This window comes from Camellia sinensis, chromosome 9 (genome assembly GCF_055761805.1).
Source record: "Camellia sinensis isolate YWXY chromosome 9, ASM5576180v1, whole genome shotgun sequence".
Lineage (NCBI taxonomy): Eukaryota > Viridiplantae > Streptophyta > Magnoliopsida > Ericales > Theaceae > Camellia > Camellia sinensis.
Genome location: NC_138969.1, coordinates 41764118 through 41787879, shown reverse-complemented (window position 1 = coordinate 41787879; position 23762 = coordinate 41764118). Strand labels below are relative to the sequence as shown.

The following is a 23762-nucleotide window of genomic DNA, read 5'->3' as shown; positions in this document are numbered from 1 at the left end:
AAACTTTTGGTCGGCAAAAGTGAGATTCCACAACCAAGAGCTGTTTGGTCGGCAATAGATGTATTTTTTGCGACCAAAGCTATTGGTCGGCAATTGTCATTTTTTGTGAAAAAAAATTATATATTTGTCGCGACTAATAAATTGATCGCCAAAGCAGGAAAACAATACACCTATAATTCCTAATAATTCATTCAATCCATAATAAACCTATAATTTTAAAGTATCATTCAAATTAACTAAATCATTAACATTCGACACAATACATAATTTCAAAGCATCATTCAAATTAACTGAATCATTAAATATTTTCTTACTTTCTAATTTCCCAATAGGCAATAACATAGCACATAAATTCAAGGAATGGCACAAGTGACGTTCCATACAGTGGTAAACCCAACAACTACTGATTCAATTCCTCAGGCGAGTCAAATGAGATTAAAACAATTAGCCACAGTTCTTGCTTGCTATGCAGCCACCAATGTTTCTTTTCCTAAAACACAAACAAAACTAAAAGCTACAAATAAACTAAGCAAGAAAAAAATTCAGAGATCTCGAGAGAGTGAATTGTCAGCAGAAAACCACAACGGTGCTCTCCCTCCCTACAACTCATCCTGCAAATACAAAGCAACAAACAAGATATATCAAAGTGGATCCTTTGTGGAATTGATATTTTTAAACAATTAAAAGTACAAAGAAATCCTACATGTGCACTCTCTTCTGTAATATCAGCATCTTTGTCAGTTTCATCATCATCAGCCTCGGCATCATCATCATCACCTTCAGCCTGCAAAAGATTTGGCCAATTTATGGAAAATGTCTTCAATAGTTCACACATGATAGCAGCTAAAGAAAAACACAAAAGAGACCACTTACAGTCTAATGGTTTTACATGTTTAGTATGTTTGGAAAAGCACATTCAACTCACAAAGCATTGTCTCAACTGTTTAGAACTGAGTTAATTACTGTCTTGTACTGAAAGATTATTTAGAACAATGTCTTATATTAAAAATGTGCAACAAGTGAATTCTTTTCCTGACCCATAGAACAGAGTCAATTACTGTAGTCTCTCAACAGCCAAATCTAATGTAAACATGTATTTATGTTCTTCTTAACAAACAAGTTGTTTGGTTTGGTGCCCTAAACTCTAAAGTAATTAATCAACTCTACAGAAGTGAACAAACCTCCATGAATCTCCTCTAGTCTTCACAGTAGTACTGACTGGCAGTCACCAAATCATTTAGTGTTCCACAGGATAGCAGCACAGCCCAGAGGACTTAAAAGCCCAATTCTACTCCTGAACTACACATCAGAGCAGAAACCACAACTTCACAGCAGCAACTCAGATCATCACCAATTTAGATAGTTAAGGTTGCTTAACTATCTAACAAATTGACTTCTAAGTTAAACCAATTCAAACCCTGACCATAATGAAGTTCCACCCAGCAAGCAAGGACACAATCACTATCAACAGATCCAGCAGCAGCATAAATATCAAAAACCCAATTCTACTACTGAACTACACATCAGCACAGAAACCATAGCTACAACAGCAATATCACAAGCAACAACAAAAACTTCACAGCAGCAACTCAGATCATCACCAATTCAGAAAATAAAAAATTGAAACATAAATTAAGGTAGCTTAACTATCAAACAAAATGACTACTAAATTAACCCAATTCAATCCCTGTCCATAATGAAATTCCACCCAGCAAGCAAGGACACAATCACCTACCCCCCACACACCTATGAACCTGATCCAGATTCTCAACCATATCATGGACTGAATAATGCAACAACCTAGAATTATATTTAATCCACAAAGCAATTCTGGTTTTGATCAGATCGCAGACTTCCTCTAAGGTGCAAAATTTATTCAATCCGTTACTTCTGGTTTTGAACTACAAAGAACATTACTTCATAAACCTTTTCCAGCTTACCCTTTTTTGTTTTTTCAATTATAACAAAAAACATCTAATCATATCTCTTTACCTTTTTTATCTTTACCTTAATCTAATCTAGACCTTGACCTAGTCAAGGTCTTCATATCTGCTGAAGACCTTGACTAGATTAATATCTAATCATATCTCTTTACCTTAATCTAATCATATCTGCTTTTTACCTTAATCTAGTTAAGGCCTTCTAATCTAATCATATCATTACCTTAATCTAATCAGAATAAATGAATAAATGTAACAAGAATAAATGCATAAACTCTAAGGTTATAACAACTATTGATGCAATGGGAAAAACTTCCTGATCAACACAATTATGACACATTTTCTTCAAGTATCTTGATCGATCAAGAATAGCACAAGGCGAGCTAGTGAATGGACTCATCTGAAAGTTTAACGAGATAAATGTCACAATCTGAAGTCAAAAATCAGTACATGTAGTTTGCATCTTCAAAAAACATAAATACGTATCAAAAACTTGCCCTTTCAAGATCACAAATGTAGTGAACTTCAATATTAACTAGTTTTCATTTTGAAATAAGATATTTCCAAATTTCACAAGATACATATATTAAAACAAATATTCCAAAATAAATAAATTTGGCACCACTCATTTATGCGCAAACTCCATCATAAACAAACAAGCCGGTTCTGATTAAAAAATGATTCCAGCAATTTTAATTTTACATGAATATAGCAAATTAATGTTACCAGCAATTTTATAGTTGATAGTATTGGACAACTATGAGCAAAAAGAAACTCGTAGAACTTTAATTAGCATGACTCATCACTTCTACCAAAGAAATCTAACTATATAGCAATGGATAAAATATAACAAGTAATGCATGAATATTGGGATTAAATATTAGTAAAAAGGGGGATAGTCAAATGTTAATTATCGATCTTGTATTGATCATTTAGAAATCATCAAAACAAGGTTTATAATTGACTTAGAAGAAATAATACCAAATGAATCAAAGTATAAATGAAGGTATCTGCTTTATATAATCAGGGCATCAAGTTTTCCCATTTCTGTGAGTAGCTTGTGCAACAATAAATACCAGTTATTCTTTTATTCAGTTGCATCAAGATCCTCCTTACAGAATGCTCCACTTCATAGATAATATATAATACCAACTGTCATAGACATAAGAAGAAGAATAAGAAGAAAAAGGTGCTGATAGAGGTCTAAGCACATTCTTGTGACTATTAAGGAAGGGAGGCTGCAACAGATTCAAATAACCAGAAAGCATCTGATCCTTTCAAGTGGGCTCAATGTTTCATAAATCAAAACAAATTGGCTCACAGGAAGTTCACAAATTGACATCAATAAAATTTTAGCTGTCGTCTTTTGGCAATTAAGATTTGATAAAATAAAAAAAAATAATAATAATAATAATTAGCTATCCATTTTTGATTGGGCATTATTACTTCGTAACAAACAGCATTAATCTGGGATTACAATTATGATTGGAGTTGGATTCCATACCATACCCTTTACTTCTTTCCTATTCTTCTCCGAGTAACTACAAGAGCTTCACAGACAATACCCCTTATTATTAACAGAGTGCAATCATAGAACTAACTATAGGATCTGGAAGAACTTACATAGAAAGGAATATAAGTTTGTCTGCCATTAACAAGCCCACTTGTGTAGCCTGTGTACCCGGCCATAGCTCCATGAACAGCACTCTGAGCAATGAGTGTACAATACACATTGTCAGCTGCATTGCTTCGAATAGCCCAGATCATGTATGTAGGATCTGTCAGAAAAATTGATCAGGTCCAAATCTTGTTATTTCCCTTCGCAGCACTCTGTTTGATAATTTCTCCAAGTTCAGTTCAAGAAGAAACATAAGACAAACAAGAACGGGAAGTGAGAGGTTACTGACCTATATATTTAAGAGTAAGAACCATCTTATTTCGTTTTGCAAAATGTTCCTACAAAACAGGAAAGAACCAGTAAGCGACAACACGAACCTGTTATATTATCACTTGGGAATGCTCATCTTATAGAAAACAAAGACATCACAAAATATCATAAAACTAAATTCATCAATGAATTATCCATTTCCATTAGATAGCCATGTAATTTTACACTTGTGGTCATGAAGAACATCTGCATGTTTACAAACTGAGAACGTAAATTGAGAGGTATAAATTATAGTAAGATGCGAAGTTTAGGAAAAATAAAACAGGGGAATAGCTTTTTCCCCCCTCTTTTTGACTAGAAAGATTCTCAGTCAAAGGATTAAAACTAGGAAAATTAAAGATCAACAAGTAGCATCACTAGTCTAGAAGAAGAAACTGGAGTCTAGAAAAAGATAATGCATTAATATACTTCCAAATAGCCTCTGCATAAAAGAAGACAGTTCCAAAAGAATACGTAATGAACTTAAAAAAGTTGCTTAAATTATGCGGCCCAATAATGGTGCCTGTCCATGAACGCATGTAAATGTCATCTCCATCATCCATTCCATAACTCGCAGTACCATCTCCAATACCCTTTTCTCCACGTTCAAGTTCCTCAAGCAATCTAAAGTTTCGAGGGACTGAAAAGAAACATAAATATACTATGCTTATGTTAAGATTTAACTGGTAGTGTACCAAAGACATTTATCATGTTCAATACAACTCAATAAAATATACGTATATATATTCCTTACAATAAATTTATATATAAAATACGTAAATACTCCCCTAGATGCATCCCCAACCTTAGACTCTTCCATGTGCCCTTGCTCCCCCACCCCCACATTGAGCAGCTAAGATCCTTCTAGCACAGGGCAATAGATTGAGCAGCTATTCTCTGATAGATTAACATCATAAAAACATCAAAATTACCTGATGACTAATAGGTTTAGTATTATGAAGTATAAAAGAGAGAGGATAACATAGAGTCTTCTTCTCTTCAAGTGTTTGCAAGATCTTAATTTGTAAAATTCCTCCACCTATACTTTTATGTGTCAATAGATGTTCACAGGCGCTTGAATCATCCACTGCTTTCCTCCAATCATTATTAATTAAACTGCGTATCAGATAGGAAAATAAAATCAATCTATTATGCCATTCCATCTAATTGGTTCTAGAGGAACTATTTAACCAAATGGACAAATAAATGAGAAAATCACATGCAAATTACCATGACTGTTGCTCATCTAATGAAGTTACATTTGGCTCTTCAACTGATGATTGTGTACTTTCATCTTCAACAGCATGTACAGTGAGTCCAAACTGGCGATAACCACAAGCAATGGGCTGAAAGCAAGCCAGATCAACATGTACACCATAGGGACTTAAAGTAGGATTTGCATGTGTTTCAAGCCAGTTCATTATTAAACAAAAACTTGTTCTTAAATGTCCACGACGAACTAAACGTAACTGAGCATTTAGACCAGCCACTAATCGATACCAGATAGTAGGAGGGACAGATTGCAATATGCAAAAATAACAGTCAACATCACTTTACTAGAAGAGATTGGAATGAGATGTTATGCTGGTAAAATAATTCATATGAAAAAAAATAATCTTGAACACTCCATTATATTTATCAATAACAAATAGCAGACTTGACTCATGAGGCTAGTGAGGATATTGTCACTGTGAAGAGAGAAAGGAGCCATGTAACTTCCATCTCCTCCAAACAACAAAGACATTGGAAATCTTTGCTGAAGGCGAGGAGGAAGGTCAGCTCTTTTTTCATCTCCACCGAGGAAAAAATCCACATATCCAAGCATTAGATCAGAAGTTGTAGCTACCTGCAGTAAACAGAATAGATGTTATTAATTCTAAATGTGGTTAACCACAATTGATATCAAACACATTGTAACAATACGTTAGGTAAATATACAATGTCAGTGAAAAAATGTCATCATTGATTAACCAAGCATGTGTCATTGCAGCATTCTGGGAACAGGAAAACGAATCATTGATTAACCAAGCATGTTTTCAATAAGGTGAAATGAGCACCGTGAAACAGGAAATGTCCCATTATCTGGGCACAATTGTCCTATTTTGCTCACCATGAAATGGGAAACGGATTGTGTTTCCCACAGAACTTGTTTCCAACTATCTGAGCACTGTAATACAAATGTTACTCCATAACACAGCTTTCACAAGATATTTAAACAAATGCTACCCTTGAGTAAATGGCATCAACCCTGTTGCCAAGAACTTTTTTTGTCCATGCAACCCAACACTTTCAATCTTCACGTCTCTCACACACAAGCTCTAAATCTTCTAATCTTTTTCGATGCAAGTTCCAATTTTTCTCTATCTGTTTATAAGATGCCTATATATATTGATATATTGTCTCAAGAAACATGTTAATGTATATATTTAATGTCGCAATTCATGCATTGGGGTTGATTGAATTTCTGTATTTTTCACTCAGTTTCTTTTTTGTTTTAATGTTCATTGACCTTATTACTAGTTTTGCTTTATGGTGATTTCTTTTTGGCTCAATAAGACACCAAGTAATTTATTATCACTTCAATATACTGCAAATACCAGTGACATCTCAACTTTTGATCAAATTAGAAAATCCAAAACTATAAATAATCCTCAATGCAACATTAACATTAATGATAATGCATTTTTTACAAATATTCCACATTAACATCCCACAGAAATAAGAAAGTCAAATAACAAAGTGCCATTCATTGACTTTGGCATTTGTACGAGATTTTCTAATGGAAAGACTCCTTCAGAAAAGCTAAGGGTAGAAAAAAAAAAAAAAAAATACTCCAACAAAAGTATATGTACCTCTTACACCAATTATTCCAACAAAATACTCCAAAAAAACAATACTCCAACAAAAGTATATGTCTTGTCTGTGCTTATTAATCATAGTGAAGATTATCCAATGAACATATACACAAGATACTTAAAATCACAAAACTTAAAGAGTAACTCTTTTATCACACTAACCAATGAACAAATGTAACTCTTTTATCACACTAACCAGTGCCAAGTTGCTGAAAAAATTCCGCAGCAGCGGTAGTAAGGGGATCAATGTCTGGACATACAACATAGTAAGTCATCTGCAACATTTAATGAAGAATTAGAAAAAATAAAACATTGTAGAATCACTTGGGAAATAAAAAATGTTCAACACCACTTAGTAGGATCTCTTGAGTGGTGAATATAAAGAAATCATAATGAAAATGTGTTAAAAAATTGCGACTAACAACTGGTTTTATATAACTTACAGGTTTTTGCAGAGTATATGGTTCAAGAGGAGCCTTTTCCCAGAGTTGCAGAGAGCTTGCTGACGTCTTGAGCCAATCATCCTGGTACCTATTGCACAAACCACTATTTTTCCTTATCCCATGTGCAATTACAGTAAACTCTTACAGAAAGAAGGCCACGTTACCAAACCATCAACATACACAACAAGAGATATGCAAGAGAAGGCCACGTTACCAAACCATCAACTAGACAACCGTGAATGCTACAAAATAGAATCAATATTATGCATGCAATTAACATTTCAGATTCCAAAATAAATAGGCTTGGTTGACCTAACTCAATGCTAAAAACACCAAAATCTCAACATGCACCAATAATTCTTCCATTATACTCATCAGACAAGGTCAATCAATTACTAGGGTCTTTATCAGTTTACAGATATCAAACTCAGTATAAAGTGGCAATTTATAGGATAGAGAAAGGTGAGCTCCAAGAGCATGCTGCTATCAGGCTGCTGAAGCAATATAGCAGATAAATGAGTACAAATATCGAGGATTGAAAATCAAATACAAAATGTTTAAGCAAGCACTCTTAAGGATCAAGTTGAAGATCAAACAACTACAATGTCATCTTACTGGGTGACAAAAACAATGTGAGGCCGATTTACCAGCAACATGTACCCAAAAGAAATGTGCAATCAAAATCATTCATCTCTTCAACGCCAACATTCCACATATAAACTTTTTCAACAATTAGCACTTAGATATATGGACAAGACAGAGTTCAAAATGGCACCCAGATCACTCAAAATTCATGAATGAATCAAAGCAGGCCTATTCCTACGGCTTAATTTGCAGCAACAAATAACAATCATTAAATTCCATGAGAAGCACACAACAATCCGAGTAATATATTCGCCTTATAAGAAAAGATCTTAAGGATTCAGACAACGACTTAGTTCAAACGAAGTCCAACAAGTTGTCTATCTGAAAGTTGAAGTTAATTATTGCCTTTTGCGCTAAAAATATCAAGGATAACCTTCAAGTCATGGCGATGTTTCTTCTAATTGTGTAAAGGTCAAAAATATCTGACATCTCGTCGAAATGCTCCTTATAATTCCATTAAGTAGGCTGTGTGATAGTCTAATAATCAGCATTTCATTGCAATTGAAATTACAAACTAGCACAAAGATCCACACGTTTTGCAGTTTCCAACAATCATGACCTCTCAAGTAGTCTGCCCACAAATGTTAAATTCATAATCTACACCCTTTACTATAAAATCAAAAAGCATTAAAATGACGGGAAAGGGGAAGAAAAAAAAAAAAAAATCAATACTCACGACACCTCACCCCCAAGTGACCATCACTTGGATCACAGAAAATAAAATAAGATAAAACAATTCGGGCTTTCTTTCTTGTCCATAGATAAGTATTTATTTCCCTCCCATGCATGTCAGTAACCCCAGCAGTCCAAGATCCACAAAACCCTCGACTTCAAAATTGAATTTTTTTATTAAACCCATGTAAATCAATTATTACTCTTTACAGATTAGCAAATATTATAAAATTTTCTATATCCAAGTTTCAATACATAACTCAGCAGCAGCAACATTGATTCCAAAAACAAGGAACAATTCACAAAACCCTATTCTAAACCCCAAAAAAATTCAAGGAAAAAATATTCAGGATTTATGAAATGCTCTTCATTCACTATAGCAAATACAAATATTTTGCTGTGCATTTGAAAATTAACATTTTTTAAAATTGATAATTTATTTTGGAGATATTTGCTTTCATGGAAAAAGATCCTCTCTTAATAGTTCATGCATATAAAAGGATGTCATCAGGTCAGGACTCAGAAGCGAAAGGTTGTAATACAAACAATTTGGCATATAAACTGACACAAAACCAACGACCATATATATTAACAGGAACACCAAATATGGCTTATTCTAATCCTTGTTTCAACAAATACCACATTGAGCACAATTAAGATGCCATTTTTCAAATATTGTTTGCTTAACTTTGCCCATGTATAATGCGCAAAATACTTTATCCAGTGGCTTAGTCCTATTGAACTGCAATATCTAAGCAAGTGATTTATATTGCTAAGTAATTCAATCTGACGATCATTAATAAGAATAGCTAGTAAGTTAAAGTGTCAATATAAAAACTTCTACTTACAGATTTTCCACCATAGGGTGTAATAAAATCCCACTGGGACCAATCAGCCTGAAACCAATGAAACCATGGCTACCAAAGCATGGAACTTTTGCAGACTACAAGATGAACAACCTTGTAGTGGAAAATGCATTTATATCGATATTACCCTCTCCAGTTTATATAAGCGAGCCTTCCGATTAATTGCCCTGATAGCAGCATCATAGGCATACCGAGAAGGAAACTGAATCATCCTGTTCACAACAACCAAATAAAATATCAGCAAATTAATCATTTAAACAATACCCTCCTCAATCCACTTATGTGCAGACAAAAAATACCAATTCAAATATACAATCAAGTAACAAATGAAACTAATATATTTCAATAATTCAACAAAGGTCAACCAAATGATAAGAACATTTACATTCCAGTTGGCATATAGGTTCTATTGTAGTCAACTTTCATATCATCCAAATTCACGCTACACCCTTCTAGCAAACTGATAATATCACTCTTTGTTGTATGTTTTGTAATGCCAAACAACTTCCCATAAACCAAACCTGACACAAACAAGAGAGATAGCACAAACACATGTTAGAATGTAAATTACTTCATATCTGATTCATCTAACATTTTAAATTCTGATTGTCTTTCTCAATATAAATCAATATATGTTTTCAATCTATCATGCTGCAAATTTCTTTTTAAAATTTTCAAATCATATCATGAATTTGTCCATTAAATACAGAAACAACACTCTACCTACTGTTTCTAAACAATTCACGAAGTGAAAGAAGTTGTTCACCAGCAACAATAATAAAATAAAACAACATAAACAATTGATAAATCAAGAATTTCCCAAGAACCTTAAGACAATATAAACCTCTGTTTGGTTGCTGAGGAAAATCAAAAAAACAAAATGAAAATTTGAGGAAAAACAAAACAAATTGAAAATAAGTCATGCCGTAACAACTGATAAGAAGATTAAGGTACATCTTGAGAACCCAACAAAATCCCCTGCTTTTATTTGAACATTTCTAGAGCTCACAAGTCCCATAATGAATAGCTGATAGTAGATTTAAAAATATAGTTAAGGTGTGTTGTATGGATCAAAAAGTATTCATATTAGCTGCTAATCTTTTCATCTGTACCTTTTTCAGGCAGCCTATCCAGTAGATGTTTCTGAAGTGCAAGATACAAAATTCAGACGTTGGCTCTACACTGACTACGACTTTACTATGAAAGCACTTTGGTCCCCACTCTTGGTTAGAACCTGTGACGCTGACCCCAATGGATATTCCCTCAATAGCCGCATTAGATGAGGCTGATGAAGCTTGGGCAACTCAAATAAAAGCCTACGACAATCAAAATCATCTGATTAAAAAAAATGAACACAAACCCTAGAAGACAAATTGACAATCAAATGGTGTTGAGCCTAGCCCCAACATATTTCCAAACAAATGGTGTTGAGCCTAGCCCGCAGGTCCTCAATAGCCTGAGACTGAGAAATTACCACATCCGAACCCCGATTTAAAACCCTACCTCTAGTTGAACCTCGCTCATCAGGACCAAGAGCATCCATCGCAACAATTTCTGATCGAAGGCCCTCCATAAAAGCAGCGAACGACCTCGAACTAGGGCTAAGACTCCCTTCAACCCCCATCATCAATCTGTTAACACTAATCGAAGGAACCTCCTCAGAGGATATTTTCGATTCCCCTTGCTCTAAGCTCAAACCCCGATTCAGTTTGCCCCAAACCAAATAACGCTGGTGATTTCGAATCCCTAACTACATGCTTAGCCCTAGACGAAATCCCTTTGGTAAACTGTGGAGACTCCATCGACATCAATGAGCTATTGAAACCGTAGAATTTTAGGAATTCCAGAGAATGGAAGAGCTTCTCTCACTAACCCATGCCACTAATGGCGTTCTTTGTTCTTCCTTTATAATTAGAACCATTGGCTATAGATTGATCTTGAGAGTCAGGGCTTTGATTTTTTTTATTTGTTGATCTTGGGAGCAAGGGCTTTCAATTCCACCACCACGTTTCAAATTTCCCTCCCAAACTTTTGGCAACCAAAGACCATATTAGTCGCAGAAAATGTATCTTCGCCGACAAACTTTTTTAGTTGCTAAATCTCAATCAACGGCAACTAAAATATTAGTCGCTAAATGTGAAATATTTGGCGACTAATTTTTTTTAGTTGCTGAAAATAAGTTTTTGGCGACTAAATTTTTGGTCGCCAAAAAATATGTGACATTTCGCGACCAAATTTGTAGTTGGTCGGCAAAAGCATACCACTTTCTGCGACCAACTCATTTTTTGGTCGCCAAAATATAACTTTCTGCGACCAATAATATTTGGTCGCCAAAATTAATGATCATTCGCGACTAATTAATATTTAGTCGCCAAACGTCATTTTTTTGCGACCAAAATTTTTTTAGTCGGCAAAAGTGGTCGCAAAATGTGTAAATTCTTGTAGTGCTTGTTTCAGGGCTTTAAATTTCATGAGGCACTTATATCCTGTCCAACCCTCTACTACAAACCCAAACCAACTTTGCTTCACAAAAGGTAGGAAATTCTTGTGGAGTAACCAAGCATTTAGGAACATAAAGGGCTTAGGCCCCCAATCCCTATCATGCTTCATTAATATGATAGAGTTATGGTCAGATAATATTCTAGGGAGACCCCAAAGTTTGAAATTAAAATTCTGAACCCACTCATGGTTGAGTAGAAACCCGTCCAGTCTACTCCATTTCGCCTTATCTTGAGAGTTACACCAAGTAAACTTCCTCCCAAGCATAGGCATATCTATCAGCTCAAGATGTTTAATTATATCATTGAAATCTTTCATCTCTCTATCCCTTTTCGAACACCCAATTCATTTTGATATAGTCTTAATTTCATTAAAATCACCCCCCAAACACCATGGCCCCAGAAAATTAGACTTTAAACTTACTAAAAGATTCCACAACTTTTTCCTATTCACCACCTTACTAGGCTCATAGACATTAATAATAACGCAATCAAAGCTATAGAACAAAGCACCTGACAGCAAGATGAAATTATGATTACAACAACAGTCTTGCAACTGGAACACCACAGGGTTCCAAATAGTCAGCAAACCTCCAGCTTTACCAACCGCATTTGCTGCCATAAACTCCATTTAGTCCCCAGGCCACATAGATTTTACCAATTTAGAACTGATTGCAGAGAGCTTAGTTTCTTGAAGGAGTTTACTTTCTAGCAGCAAGGCTTTTCTTTAACTGTCTTCTTTTTTCTGGTTTACCGAGTCCCCTCAAATTCCATGATTGTATCTTCATTAACACATTATAACACTCTAACTCACCTTAAAGTGCTAGTCTAGATAGCAGCACCCTCGTTACGCCTTACTTTCTCTTTTTCCTTGTCTTTAAGTGCCTTCAATTTGCTGATTACCTCTTCCTCCTTCCCTTCACAATCAAAGCCAAGAGCTTTGCCAATTTGAAGTGAAGCTTCAGTCTCTGATAGCACTCTATTGCCTCTGCTGGTTTCACTAGCCATTGATAGGGAAATAGAAGCTACAACTGACCTAAAAACAGCTTCCTTTCTCAAATTCAGTGATGATGCCCCCAATTTCTTAGTAGTCACACAGTTTTCCTTTTTCTTCTTTATTTGTTTTCTTCTGCTTGTCTGACCTCTCTTCTGCACAATAACTTTTCTTGCTGGGCCTGGACTTGTACCTTGCCCCCCTTTTCGGTCCTTATGGTTGAGAAGGCCAACTACTTGGCCTGAAATTGCCCTAGACAAAAATGACCCACTACTACTGTAGACACCCCATTTTTGACCGTCCTCGAGATTTGGACGTCATCGTTTGAACACTCGATGATTACCTATGTTTGTGTTCGTCCTGAGTTCTCGGAGGTCTCGGCTACGCGCTTTGCCTCAGGATCTCTCAACTCGACTGTTTTGTGCTTGGTTGGACCAAACATTTGTTGGTTTTTGCTTTGGACGGTAGAGAATGGCTTGTTTGCCATTCCCTAAACCCACCGGCCATGGCTTGAGGCCACCGGCCCTGTTTTCTTTCCACCGGCCATTGGTGATGGTCGGTCAGCACCTTTTGTGGTCGGTCGACCAACTTTGTTGGCCGATTAGCCATTTTTTCTGGCCGAGACCTTTTCTTAAGGGGGTTTGAACCTTTTGAACCCTTGGTTCTAGCTTCTTGAGGAAGCTTGAACCTTTTGTACCCTTGGTTTTAGCTTCTTGAGGAAGCTTGAACCTTTTGAACCCTTGGTTCTAGCTTCTTGGGGAAGCTTGAACCTCTTGAACCTTTGTTCTAGCCTCTCCAAGAAGCTTGAACCCTTTGCTCCAAACTTCTAAGAGAAGCTTGAACCCTTGTCTAGCTTCTCCAAGAAGCTTGGCCCCTTTACCTTAGCTTCCCTTAGAAGCTTGCCCCCTTTGACCCTTTTGCCTTAGCTTCTCCAAGAAGCTTAGGCCTTTTGCCTTGCTCTATAAATAGAGGGCCTCTCCTCCCATTTCAAGGGTTAGAAAAATCTGATATACATCATATATATATCACTCTCTCTCTATATCTCCCTCTCTCTCTACATTTGTGTGGGTTAGAGTGTGCAAAAGGGTCTAGTTCTTGGCCATTTGAACTACACCTCCTAGAACAACACCTCCATCATCAACCTAAGGAGCTTGGAGGCCATTTTCAGAGGCTAAGGGACTGTTTTTTGGACCAAGAGGCTGCTGTCCCCTTTTGGCTACAAAGGTAACTCCTTTTCCCTCTTTATTCCCGTTTTTGCAGATGCTTTTAGCCTGTCTTTCTTGCTGATTTGAGCTTTGTGTATAACATAAAAAAGTTTTATTTTTTTTGTGTTTAAGTTACTTCATTAAGGTCACTTTTGTGTTTGAGGTTGTTTACCCCCTTTTAGGCCTTGTTTGGCCCCATTTTTGTGTGTTTTTGGTGAGCTCCGGGACCACTTTGTTTGGGCCTCCTCACCACTGGAATCTTGAGGGATTTCAGTGGTGAGGATGGTACCTTGAGGTCCTAAGAAGGAAAGGGTCGTCCCCTCTCCTTGTTGTCTTCAATAATGGCCATTATAGCCTCATGAGTGAGCATCATTTCTAAGTGCATGTTGGCCATGTCTTAAGTGTTATTTGGTAATATTTTGCCATATATTACCTCTGTTTTTACTTGGTTTAGACACACCATGCTTAGCTTGTATACATGTCATGTAATGCCATGATTTTCTTTAACATGTGCCTAGCATTTAGACTACCATGCTCATGTGTTTTGGCCTAGCTTTGTGAAGCTTTTATGCTTGTTTTAGTATGCTAAGGGACTGTTTTTGGTAATTTGAGTCATCCATGCTTTGCTTTGTATAGCTACCATGCAAACTCTCTTGTATGCCTTGAGCATTGACCCCTCTAGCATGCCATCCTTGCATCATTTCAGTGGTTTGGAACCACTTGTCATGTTATTTCAGTCCTTGTGGCATGCCTATATTCTTGCATTTGATATCCCTTTAATGTGTTAAAAGGTTGTTGTCTTATGCTCCTTGTTTGAGCCCTTGTGCATGCTTCCATACTTAAGCCATTTAGATGCCATTTAGGTGGGTTTTGAGGCTCATTTTAGCATGTCACATCTCTGTTTTCAATCATTTAATTCATGCCATGTGTGGTTGCACTAAGTGTAGTTCAATGCTTCTTTGGTGAGCCTTAGGCTTTAGATCATTTGTTGTATGCTATGCTTGTCCTGTTTGCTTGTTTTGGCACCATCATTAACATGATTTTCAGAGCTTACATTGCATGCCATATGCCCATGTTGTTCCTCTTTTAAGTGTGCTTAAAAGTTGTCTCTATGTGCCCAAGTGTTGGACCTTGCATGCATGCCTATTTGTATGTGTTTTGGTTTCCATTCTTGAGCATGTTGGCCACTGTTTTGGACCTAGTAGAGGGCTGTCCAAATTAGTTTAAAACCATCCCTTTGGCATGTTGTTGCATGCTATACATGTTTGTATTTTTAGGTACTTAGCCTATTAACATGTTGCATATTTAAGTGTCATTGCATTTGGCATGCTTCCTGTGTTAAGTCGCTTTGCATATTTACACGTGTTGTGCCTTTCATGTTGTTGCATGTGCGTCATTAGCATTGATGTTATATGCCTTGCATGCTTACTTGTTTAGTTCATGTACCTATTGCACATGGTTTTGTTGTTTGCATGATCATGTTGCACACTTAGCTCACATGCCTAGGTTGCATTACATTGGCATGCATGCTTTGCCTCTTGAATTGAGTATGATAGAGATTGAGTTCATTGTGTGTTTGTGTGCATTATATTTGACATTAAAATGCACAACTTGGTTTCTTGGGCCATCACGCATTGAAATGCGCGATTGGTGGTCCGAGAATCGAGTACCATACCCCTTTGAGTCATAAACATGATAAGGGGTGTGCTGGTGCACACATTTGCTTGAAATGTATTGCCATGCCTTGTTTTGCCCTCTGCTGTTGTCAAAACAGGTTCTGCATGAAGAATTGGCCGGTCGACTACATACAGTGTCGACCGACCATGTATTGCTGGCCGAGAGTCACACCAGTGGCCGATGACCACATCCCCTTAGTCGGTGATCATTACCTTGGCCGGTGGCACTCCACAGTGTGCAGAGAGCATACCTTGGGACTTGTGTAGTCTTCAGAGGTGCCAAACGGTGAAAACAGAGGCAACATGTGTCATGGCAATGGATTTCCAAGCGAAGCCAATCCGAGCATGCATTCATCCCTCTTCCTGAGGCTGTTTTACTACTTTAGTAGCTTAGTTAATTTGTTTAATTAATTAAGGGTTTGTAATATTTAATTAGCTAGAGTAGTTAATTACTTATTCGGTTTGTATTATTCTTTTGGTTCCCCGAGCAAGGGCGAATTTGTAATAAGTGTGGGTGCGTGTGTACATGTCTTCCAACCCCCACTTCTTTCTCCCTTTTACTTACCTGCTTTTGATGGTTAGTATTAGGTCATATTTAAATTAGTATACCTTATGCTATGCATGCGTGCATCCATACATTTGTCTTGCATGCACCAGGCTCGGCGTATCATACTAACTGCATTGTATTTCAATTCCAAGTTGAATACGTGTTAATTGTAGCATCATCATATGCCATCCATAGATTAGCTGAGCCTATTGTAGCTGCATCTTGCATGTGTTGCATTAGCCATCTTAACATGAACTAGGATCATGCATATGATTACTAACTAGTTTCTGTTTTGGTTTGGAGTACTCGGTAAGCATTTATGTTTTAGCATCCTCGCATGCGTGTGAGTGTTGCCATGACAGCATGCTTACCATGAGGCTACTTGCTTATGTGATATAACTGCTTGAATGCCTGTGGGTGGAGGTTGAATTACCTAAATTGGAATAATGCATTAAAACTGTGAGTTTTAAGCCCACTAGATAGTGGCAAAACCATCTTTTCTAAAGCCCACTTGAGGGTGGCAAAACTTGCATTTTAGCCTACTTGCGAGTAGCAAACCATTTTCAAAACAAACATGCAATGTTTTGTTCCAATTTAGGCGATTTGGTCTATACTTGTTTGCTGTGCGCATAACATAGTAATTCTAGGCTAATAATCGGAATAGGAACACATAATGCTTTCAAAACAAGATATCACGGTTAGTAGAGACCGATCTTTGATCGGGCGAGAGGGGGTGCTCATAGCTGACCTTCCCCAATCGTACCCAAGTTCCCGAGCCGAGACAACTTTGGTGATGACGGACACGTGGCCTTTGGCACCGAGTCAGGGTTTTCTAAATTTCTCAAAATAAAATATTTAGGTGGCGACTCTGTATCTGGCAAAGCAGTCCATGTTTGGCACTTCTTTTCTAAAAATCTGTTTTTCTCAAAACGATTTGCCGGATTTGGACTCTTTGGTTCAGATTAAAAACCGTGACAATTTGAGAGTCCTGAACTGTAGTGAACCCAATATGAACAGAACGGGACTCATCCTCTCGGGGCGTTCGGGGACGTCTACAACTACCCACGTGGGCTAGCCCTACTACTCTTTGATTCGATTCATCACGATTAAGATGGGCCTTATCAAGATCTACTTCAATTTGAATCCCAAGCCTATTCTTTATTGTGCCACTTAAACTTCTGACACTACCTTCATCATATCTGTTTCAGCCACCACAGAGACATCCCTCAACTTATCCTCTCCCTCCTTGCTATATTTACTGCCTGTGTCTATACACTGATTCTTGTCAACCCTCTCTGAAAGATAATTGTCACTAGTCTTTCGGTCATTTGATTTGCAGTCACACTGCTCCTTCACAGCATTTGATACGATGATTTGCTCTTCACATACCCTAATAGGGTAAGTTATATCTTTACACTCTAGCTGGATGGTTTGATTAATGGACTCCATACAACTTGTTGCTACATTCACTTTCCCACACTGGAAAAAAATCTGTCTACTAGTCTCTTTATCCATGCCTACCACTTCACCCCAAACCTTTCCCATGCTACTGAATGTAGTGTTACTCCACAAATTCAATGGGACTCCATAACAACTAAGCTAAACGTATCTTTCCTGTTCAATGGCTAACCCTTGTCTTCATTCTATTACTGATTCGCACCAGCCATACAACCACTCATTCATTAACACAAGTTGTTCCTTTATAACTGCTGCTGATTGAAAAGATAGAACAATATCTCTCCCACCTCCCAGTCGCACTATTATATCCCCACACCCTCGCCTAACCAGTTCCTCCCTAAAATCATCCACAGAAGCTGAGGCTTTGAGTCGCAATACTGCACTTTCATAAAGCCAGCCATTACTTTCCTCATATACCTTAATGGTTTTGTTTGCCGATAGTTCAACACCCCTACCTCTCACGACCTCAGCAAATGTCTTGATTCCCCTATATCCAGCATTGTATGTGTCATTTGTTTTCATTTTCTTCCTGGTCTGTGGTACATAGACCATTTTGTGTTTTGCATCACCATCTTTGCCAAACTCTGCCATTTTAACTCTCAAAGCACAGTCCTCACACCAGAGCCCATTGGCTTTTTGAACTACCATATCCTTTGCTACAAAGCAGTTGTATCTTAAGAAACCAAAATGAGACCGAGTCATCTTCCTTCTCTTATTTGGGATAAACGTATCCGTCACTACTCCATAGTTAGAGAATAGTTTGTGCAACCCTCTGGCGCCCATGGATTATGGTATATTATCCACAAAGACAGAGTGAATAGAGGCGTCCTCCCTTCTGCTCCACACCTCCCGGCCTCCATGTATACGGATCACTGGTTGCCATCCGCAATGTCCTTGTTGACAACCTCTCACCATTCTTCTTGTGAATCAAATATCCCCAAATCTATGAGAGAACCTTTAGATCTGAAAACAAGAGCAAGAGATCTAGCACACTATTCACTGGATCGTTACCACCACTGAACCAGTCGCACTGCTCTTGATCAATACATGAATACTTTGAAGGGTAAGTTACGGTTAGTCCTATATGATGGATTTAACCATTTATAAGTTTTGTGTATATATATATTAATTTATCAATAAGTCTAAATTAATTTTTTGACTCAATATTTTGAGAATATTGATAAGTGAAAAAAGAACAAGACTTATAATCAAATAAGTTTAGTTAATGGCATCGATTCATAATTTTTTTTTTAATTTGAATTATTGAAACTAGACTCATAGTGGGTCTCTAAGCCCAAAATTGAACATTTGTAGGAGAGGAGACGACCCAACTTATTTAAAACCTACCCTTCACTACCAAGAAAACAATTCTTTCAGTCCTCAAATAGCCAAATATTTTTATTTATTTATTTATTTATTGTTGGATTGGCTTATATACTCCCAGTGAGATATATGTATAGTAAAATTGCATACAACTTCTAAATCTAAAAGACTAAATCTATAAGGACTCCACTCCTAGCCAAAAACCTTATTCTTTTGTGCCTCCTGCTTCTTCTCATTATGTCCACAGCACCACAACACGACTCTTTCTTCATCTTCAATGAAAGCTTTGTTTGAAAATTTTGTTTTTCTCCTTCTTTTTTTGGGTTGAGTAAGAATGTCCATCGGCAATGATGAAGAACCGAGCTATAGACCAGCATGCGCCTCATGCAAGCATCAAAGAAAAAGGTGCAATGAATGCGCCATGGCACCGCACTTTCTAGCAACCTGAATGGAAGAATTCCTAGCAATTCATAGAGTTTTCGGCATAACCAACGTGACAAAGATGATAAAAGACCTTGATTTTTCGCAGCGAGAAGAGGCAATCAAGTAGTTCGTATGGGAAGCTATGATGTGGAAAAAAGACCCTGTTCGCGGACCTTTAAGGTTCTACGAAAAGATAGAAGAACAATTCAATTTGTTTGAAGATCAAAGAAACAACCCAAACACAATGCAACCTTTAGTACAATGGTCACGGCTGTGTATTTAAGAAGAAACTATGAATTTTATCCATGACAATGGATAATAGGGGTTAGAATCATCATCATTGCCTTTAATTAGTTTTACTAGTCTCTTACAATAAAAGGACATGAGAGAGAAGGACAAAATAGGGTAATTCAAGGAAGAGATGTTCAAGGTGTTAACTCTAACCCTAATTTACAAGAACAACAAAGACAAAGCAATGGAAGGCATGGAAGATGTTTTGACACCATTTATCCGAGAGGCGGTGCTATGCCGAGTAATCATGGTGCTATTTTAGGAAGAGCACAGAGAGTTAGGGTTGGACGAGAAAAGCAATACCCTTCTCTTTTACAGAGAAGAGAGAAAGAAGAAAACCTTGCAAATTGGAGGAATGTCGTTTGGTAACACTTACGTTTTAAGTTTTCAGTTTATATTTACAAAAATTAAAAAAACTCAAATAAAAACTTATTTGATAAATTTTTGATTTATAAATCAATGGTCTCAGTTTATAAATTTGGCCAAAAAATGTAAACTCAAAAAATGAGTTTACGGTTTGAGTTTTGAGTTTTTTTTTTACCACCCAACACTAGCCACCACCCACCACCATTTTTCACCACCGTCTTCCGCCACCACCACCACCACCCACCCCCCACCACCACCTGCCACCACCACTCACCACCCACCTGCCACCACCCATTACCCGCTACCACCACCCACCTGCCATCCATCACGCACCTGCCACCCACTCGCCACCACCACCCACCCCTCGCCACTACTACCACCACCACCACCCACCACCCATCTGCCACCCACCCACCACCTGCCACAACCATTCACTGTCCGCCACCACCACCCGCCACCACCACTCACCACCTACCTGCCACTACCATCCACCACCCGCCATTACCAGTCACCACCAGCCACCTGTCACCTGTCACCCACCTGCCACCACCATCCACCACCCACCACAACCATCATCACCCACCACCCACCAACCGCCACCACTGCCACCACCACTCACTCGTTACCACCCATCACCCGCCACCGTCACCCACCCACCACCACCACCACCCGCCATCCGCCATCCACCACCCACCTGCCACCACCATCCACCCACCCGTCACCACCATCCACCCACCCGTCACCACGTTCCACCCACCCGTCACCACTTTCCACCACCGTCTTCCGCCGCCGCCACCACCCGCCACTTTCCATTACCGTCTTCTGCCACCAACACCCACCCACCCGCCACTTGCCACCACTTTCCACCACCGTCTTCTGCCACCATCACCCACCACCTGCCACCATTTTTCACCATCATCTTCCGTCACCACCACCCGCCATCATTTTCCACCACCGTCTTCCGCCGCCACCACTCGTCTCCACCAACCACCTGCCACCACTTACCATTTCTCACTCTTTTTTATATTTTTAAAATTTTTTAAACATTTTGTTTAAACCAAACGCGTTTGTAGTTTATGTTTTTCAAAAAATAAACAAAAATCAGTTTATAAAATTTTTGTAAATATAAACTGAAAACGTAAACATTACCAAACAAGCTATAGTTATGAGAAGAACAACAGCATTCCATGTAATGATTGCTTGACTTATTTCTATTTTGTTGGTTATGCTGATTTCATAATCATCTTTTGTTATGAATTATCTAAGGACTCCAATTGATGTGATTTTAAATTCATGAAGTCATTAAATCTCTCTTGGCATATGATTCAGGATTTCATTTAGATTTCAAAATGATTATGTATTTGGTTTTAGAAAATCAGGGCTAGTTAGCTCAAATAAGAAGTGAAATAAACAATAAAGATAGTTCTCAAATCAAGTTTAAAAAAAAAAAAAAAAAAAAATTAGGATACTACAAGGATACAATTTAAATAATAAGAACAATGTATTCAACAAAAAACTAGATATCGTTGAAACACAATATGGTGATTCAAATAGCTCCACTATTTTATTTTATTTTATTTTATAATGGATAGGAGGGAATAATGGAGTAAAAGAGAAACTATACTCGTAACGATAAGACTCATCATGTCTAGTAAGGGAAGAACTCATCTATCAAGCCAACTCTTTGATGTTCAAATAGCTTAATTTAATAATGTCATTGTTTTATTATGTGTGATTTATTAGTCATAACTCAGGCTATGTTAGCCTATTTAAAAGTTCAATAAACTTGGCCAGAAAATATTAGTGAAATTTTTTTTTTTTTTTCTTTCCGCATAGAATGATCCGTTGCATTCATTTTAGTGAACTACAATGAGAGAGACTAAAGACTGAATGTGCAAGGTTTACATACAAAAACAAAAAGACAAAAATAGACCAACATGAATGGCCAAGGCAACAACAAAAAACCCTGATATAATAGAGGGAGGTTTGTTTTTACTTTTTCTAAGAGAACTTGCATTCTGGAGCAAGTCCCTCTGGAAATCGCATCTTGTCGATGCAGTAATTGTACACCATATGATTCTTTTGCACCCATTTCATTCTCTCTAGGCTTGTAGAATTCAGCTTTTCCGACATCCACAAATAATCAATCGAGTTAGAAGTTGGGGACTTCGAGTTGCAAGACGATGCCCCTTCAGACCAAATGCAAGCATCGGCTTTGTAGTTTCTATACGATGCAGTGAAAGGAGCTTTTTTCCAGTCAGTCTTGACAAGCCCACCCTTTGTAGCCCAATCATCAGCGTTCCATAAACTAGAGTATACCTTCATGGGTTGGTCCTTTGGGAATGGAATACCCTTTGATTCCATGTTCTTGAACTCCCTAATGGGTGTTCCATCCACAGAGAAAACAATCCTATGGGGGTTCCAAAGTATGGAATAGGTATGAAAATCCGTAGTTGGGTCAAACCACAAAAAGAATTGTTGTTCTCTATTACCCTTGCCTTGACAATACACATTAGTGTGAAGAGTATAAGGATCACCACTTGAATTTCCTAAAAACTCAAAATCTATCTCATCATGGGTTGGCCCTTCCGATGATAAATAGTAGGTGGTGACCGTGCCAGCTGAGTTCCCAGCTATGAGCTTGATTTGCATCTCAATCTTTCCAAAAAGATACTCTTTTTTGGATTGAAAGCCCGAGCCTGAATTTTTGTCTAGCGATAGAGTCAAAAGCCCGCCATTGTTGTGTACCTTAGCACGCCCATTGCCCCACGTGATGTTAAACTCTCTTTCAAGATTGCCACCCTCCGCGTTCATGAACAAACGAGTTTGTTCATTGAAACTATGGCGTGCAATGGCTTTGGTACGAGATAGGAAGGTGTCGAGGTTGAAGAAGAAGAGGAAGGCAAAGATGGAGAAGAAAACGAGGAGAGGGATGCAACGAGGAGGGAGGAAGGAGGAGGACTTAGAAGGGTTTGTGTTCCTTGATTGCATACCCATTGTAGGCTTGAGTTTGTGATGTGCAACATTGACTTGCCTATCATGTTTTGAGTCTTGATTGAGTCTAATTTTGTCTAAATGTCTCTCTTTCTCTCACTTTTTGTTGGTGTTGGCATTTCATCAAACATGTGGAGGGCTGTGAGTTGTGCCTATTCCGACTCTTCCTCGCTCGAATGATTGTCCATGCGTCTTGGATTTTCTGTAAATTATGTTTGTGGTCTATCTTCTTCTCTATTAAGTGGCTATTGGGAGTTCCTTTTATGCATCTATACAAAAAGTGTGAAAATGTGTACAACATATAAAAATATTTTTGATAAATAAATTATCTCAATTTGAATGTAAAATGTAAATAGTATATGTGTCTTCATGAACAATTCAAGTTTAATTTGTTTAAGACTGATTTTTGAAATTATGAGAACAAACTGAATTGGAGTCAAACTACCCTCAATTCGAATATATTCAGGAACGCAGAGATATATAAATTAATATTTATTTACTTTTTTACAAATCAAATATATTTTTATTAATTTATTTTATTTGTATCTTTATGTTTGGTGTTTGTGCAAATGTATTATTTTTTTATTAATAATATAAGTATTCTTTTTGATTTTGTTCATAATTTTTTCTATTTTTTTT

At 37.5% G+C, this 23762-nt stretch overlaps 2 protein-coding genes across 13 annotated transcripts; both read right to left on the bottom strand.

Moving 5' to 3' along the window:
• Positions 1 to 264: 264 nt before the first annotated feature.
• Positions 265 to 11243, bottom strand: LOC114261166 (ATP-dependent 6-phosphofructokinase 7-like). 12 transcript variants are annotated; one of them, XR_014339592.1, is made up of 14 exons: positions 10852 to 11243; positions 10461 to 10664; positions 9734 to 9869; positions 9331 to 9560; positions 7166 to 7253; positions 6919 to 6997; positions 5098 to 5713; positions 4800 to 4983; positions 4673 to 4728; positions 3848 to 3896; positions 3564 to 3718; positions 1182 to 3092; positions 704 to 784; positions 265 to 611 (listed from the first exon to the last, which is right to left on the bottom strand). XR_014339592.1 is itself a non-coding variant. In XM_082886691.1 (12 exons), exons 8-12 carry the CDS (start codon positions 4685 to 4687, stop codon positions 600 to 602), a joined length of 312 nt encoding a protein of 103 aa, XP_082742817.1. In that variant the 5' UTR covers positions 4688 to 4983; positions 5098 to 5713; positions 6919 to 6997; positions 7166 to 7253; positions 9331 to 9560; positions 9734 to 9869; positions 10461 to 10664; positions 10852 to 11230; the 3' UTR covers positions 265 to 599. The 12 variants fall into 12 exon arrangements, 4 of the variants coding, with proteins under 4 accessions (XP_082742817.1, XP_082742816.1, XP_082742815.1 ...); XR_014339594.1 differs by having other exon boundaries at positions 3564 to 3770; positions 4673 to 4983; XR_014339596.1 differs by having other exon boundaries at positions 1182 to 1461; positions 3564 to 3770; positions 4673 to 4983.
• A 10488-nt stretch (positions 11244 to 21731) lies between these two features.
• Positions 21732 to 23441, bottom strand: LOC114313953 (xyloglucan endotransglucosylase protein 7-like). Its single transcript, XM_028260381.2, has one exon. It carries the CDS (start codon positions 23124 to 23126, stop codon positions 22131 to 22133), a length of 996 nt encoding a protein of 331 aa, XP_028116182.2. The 5' UTR covers positions 23127 to 23441; the 3' UTR covers positions 21732 to 22130.
• Between the last annotated feature and the right edge of the window lie 321 nt (positions 23442 to 23762).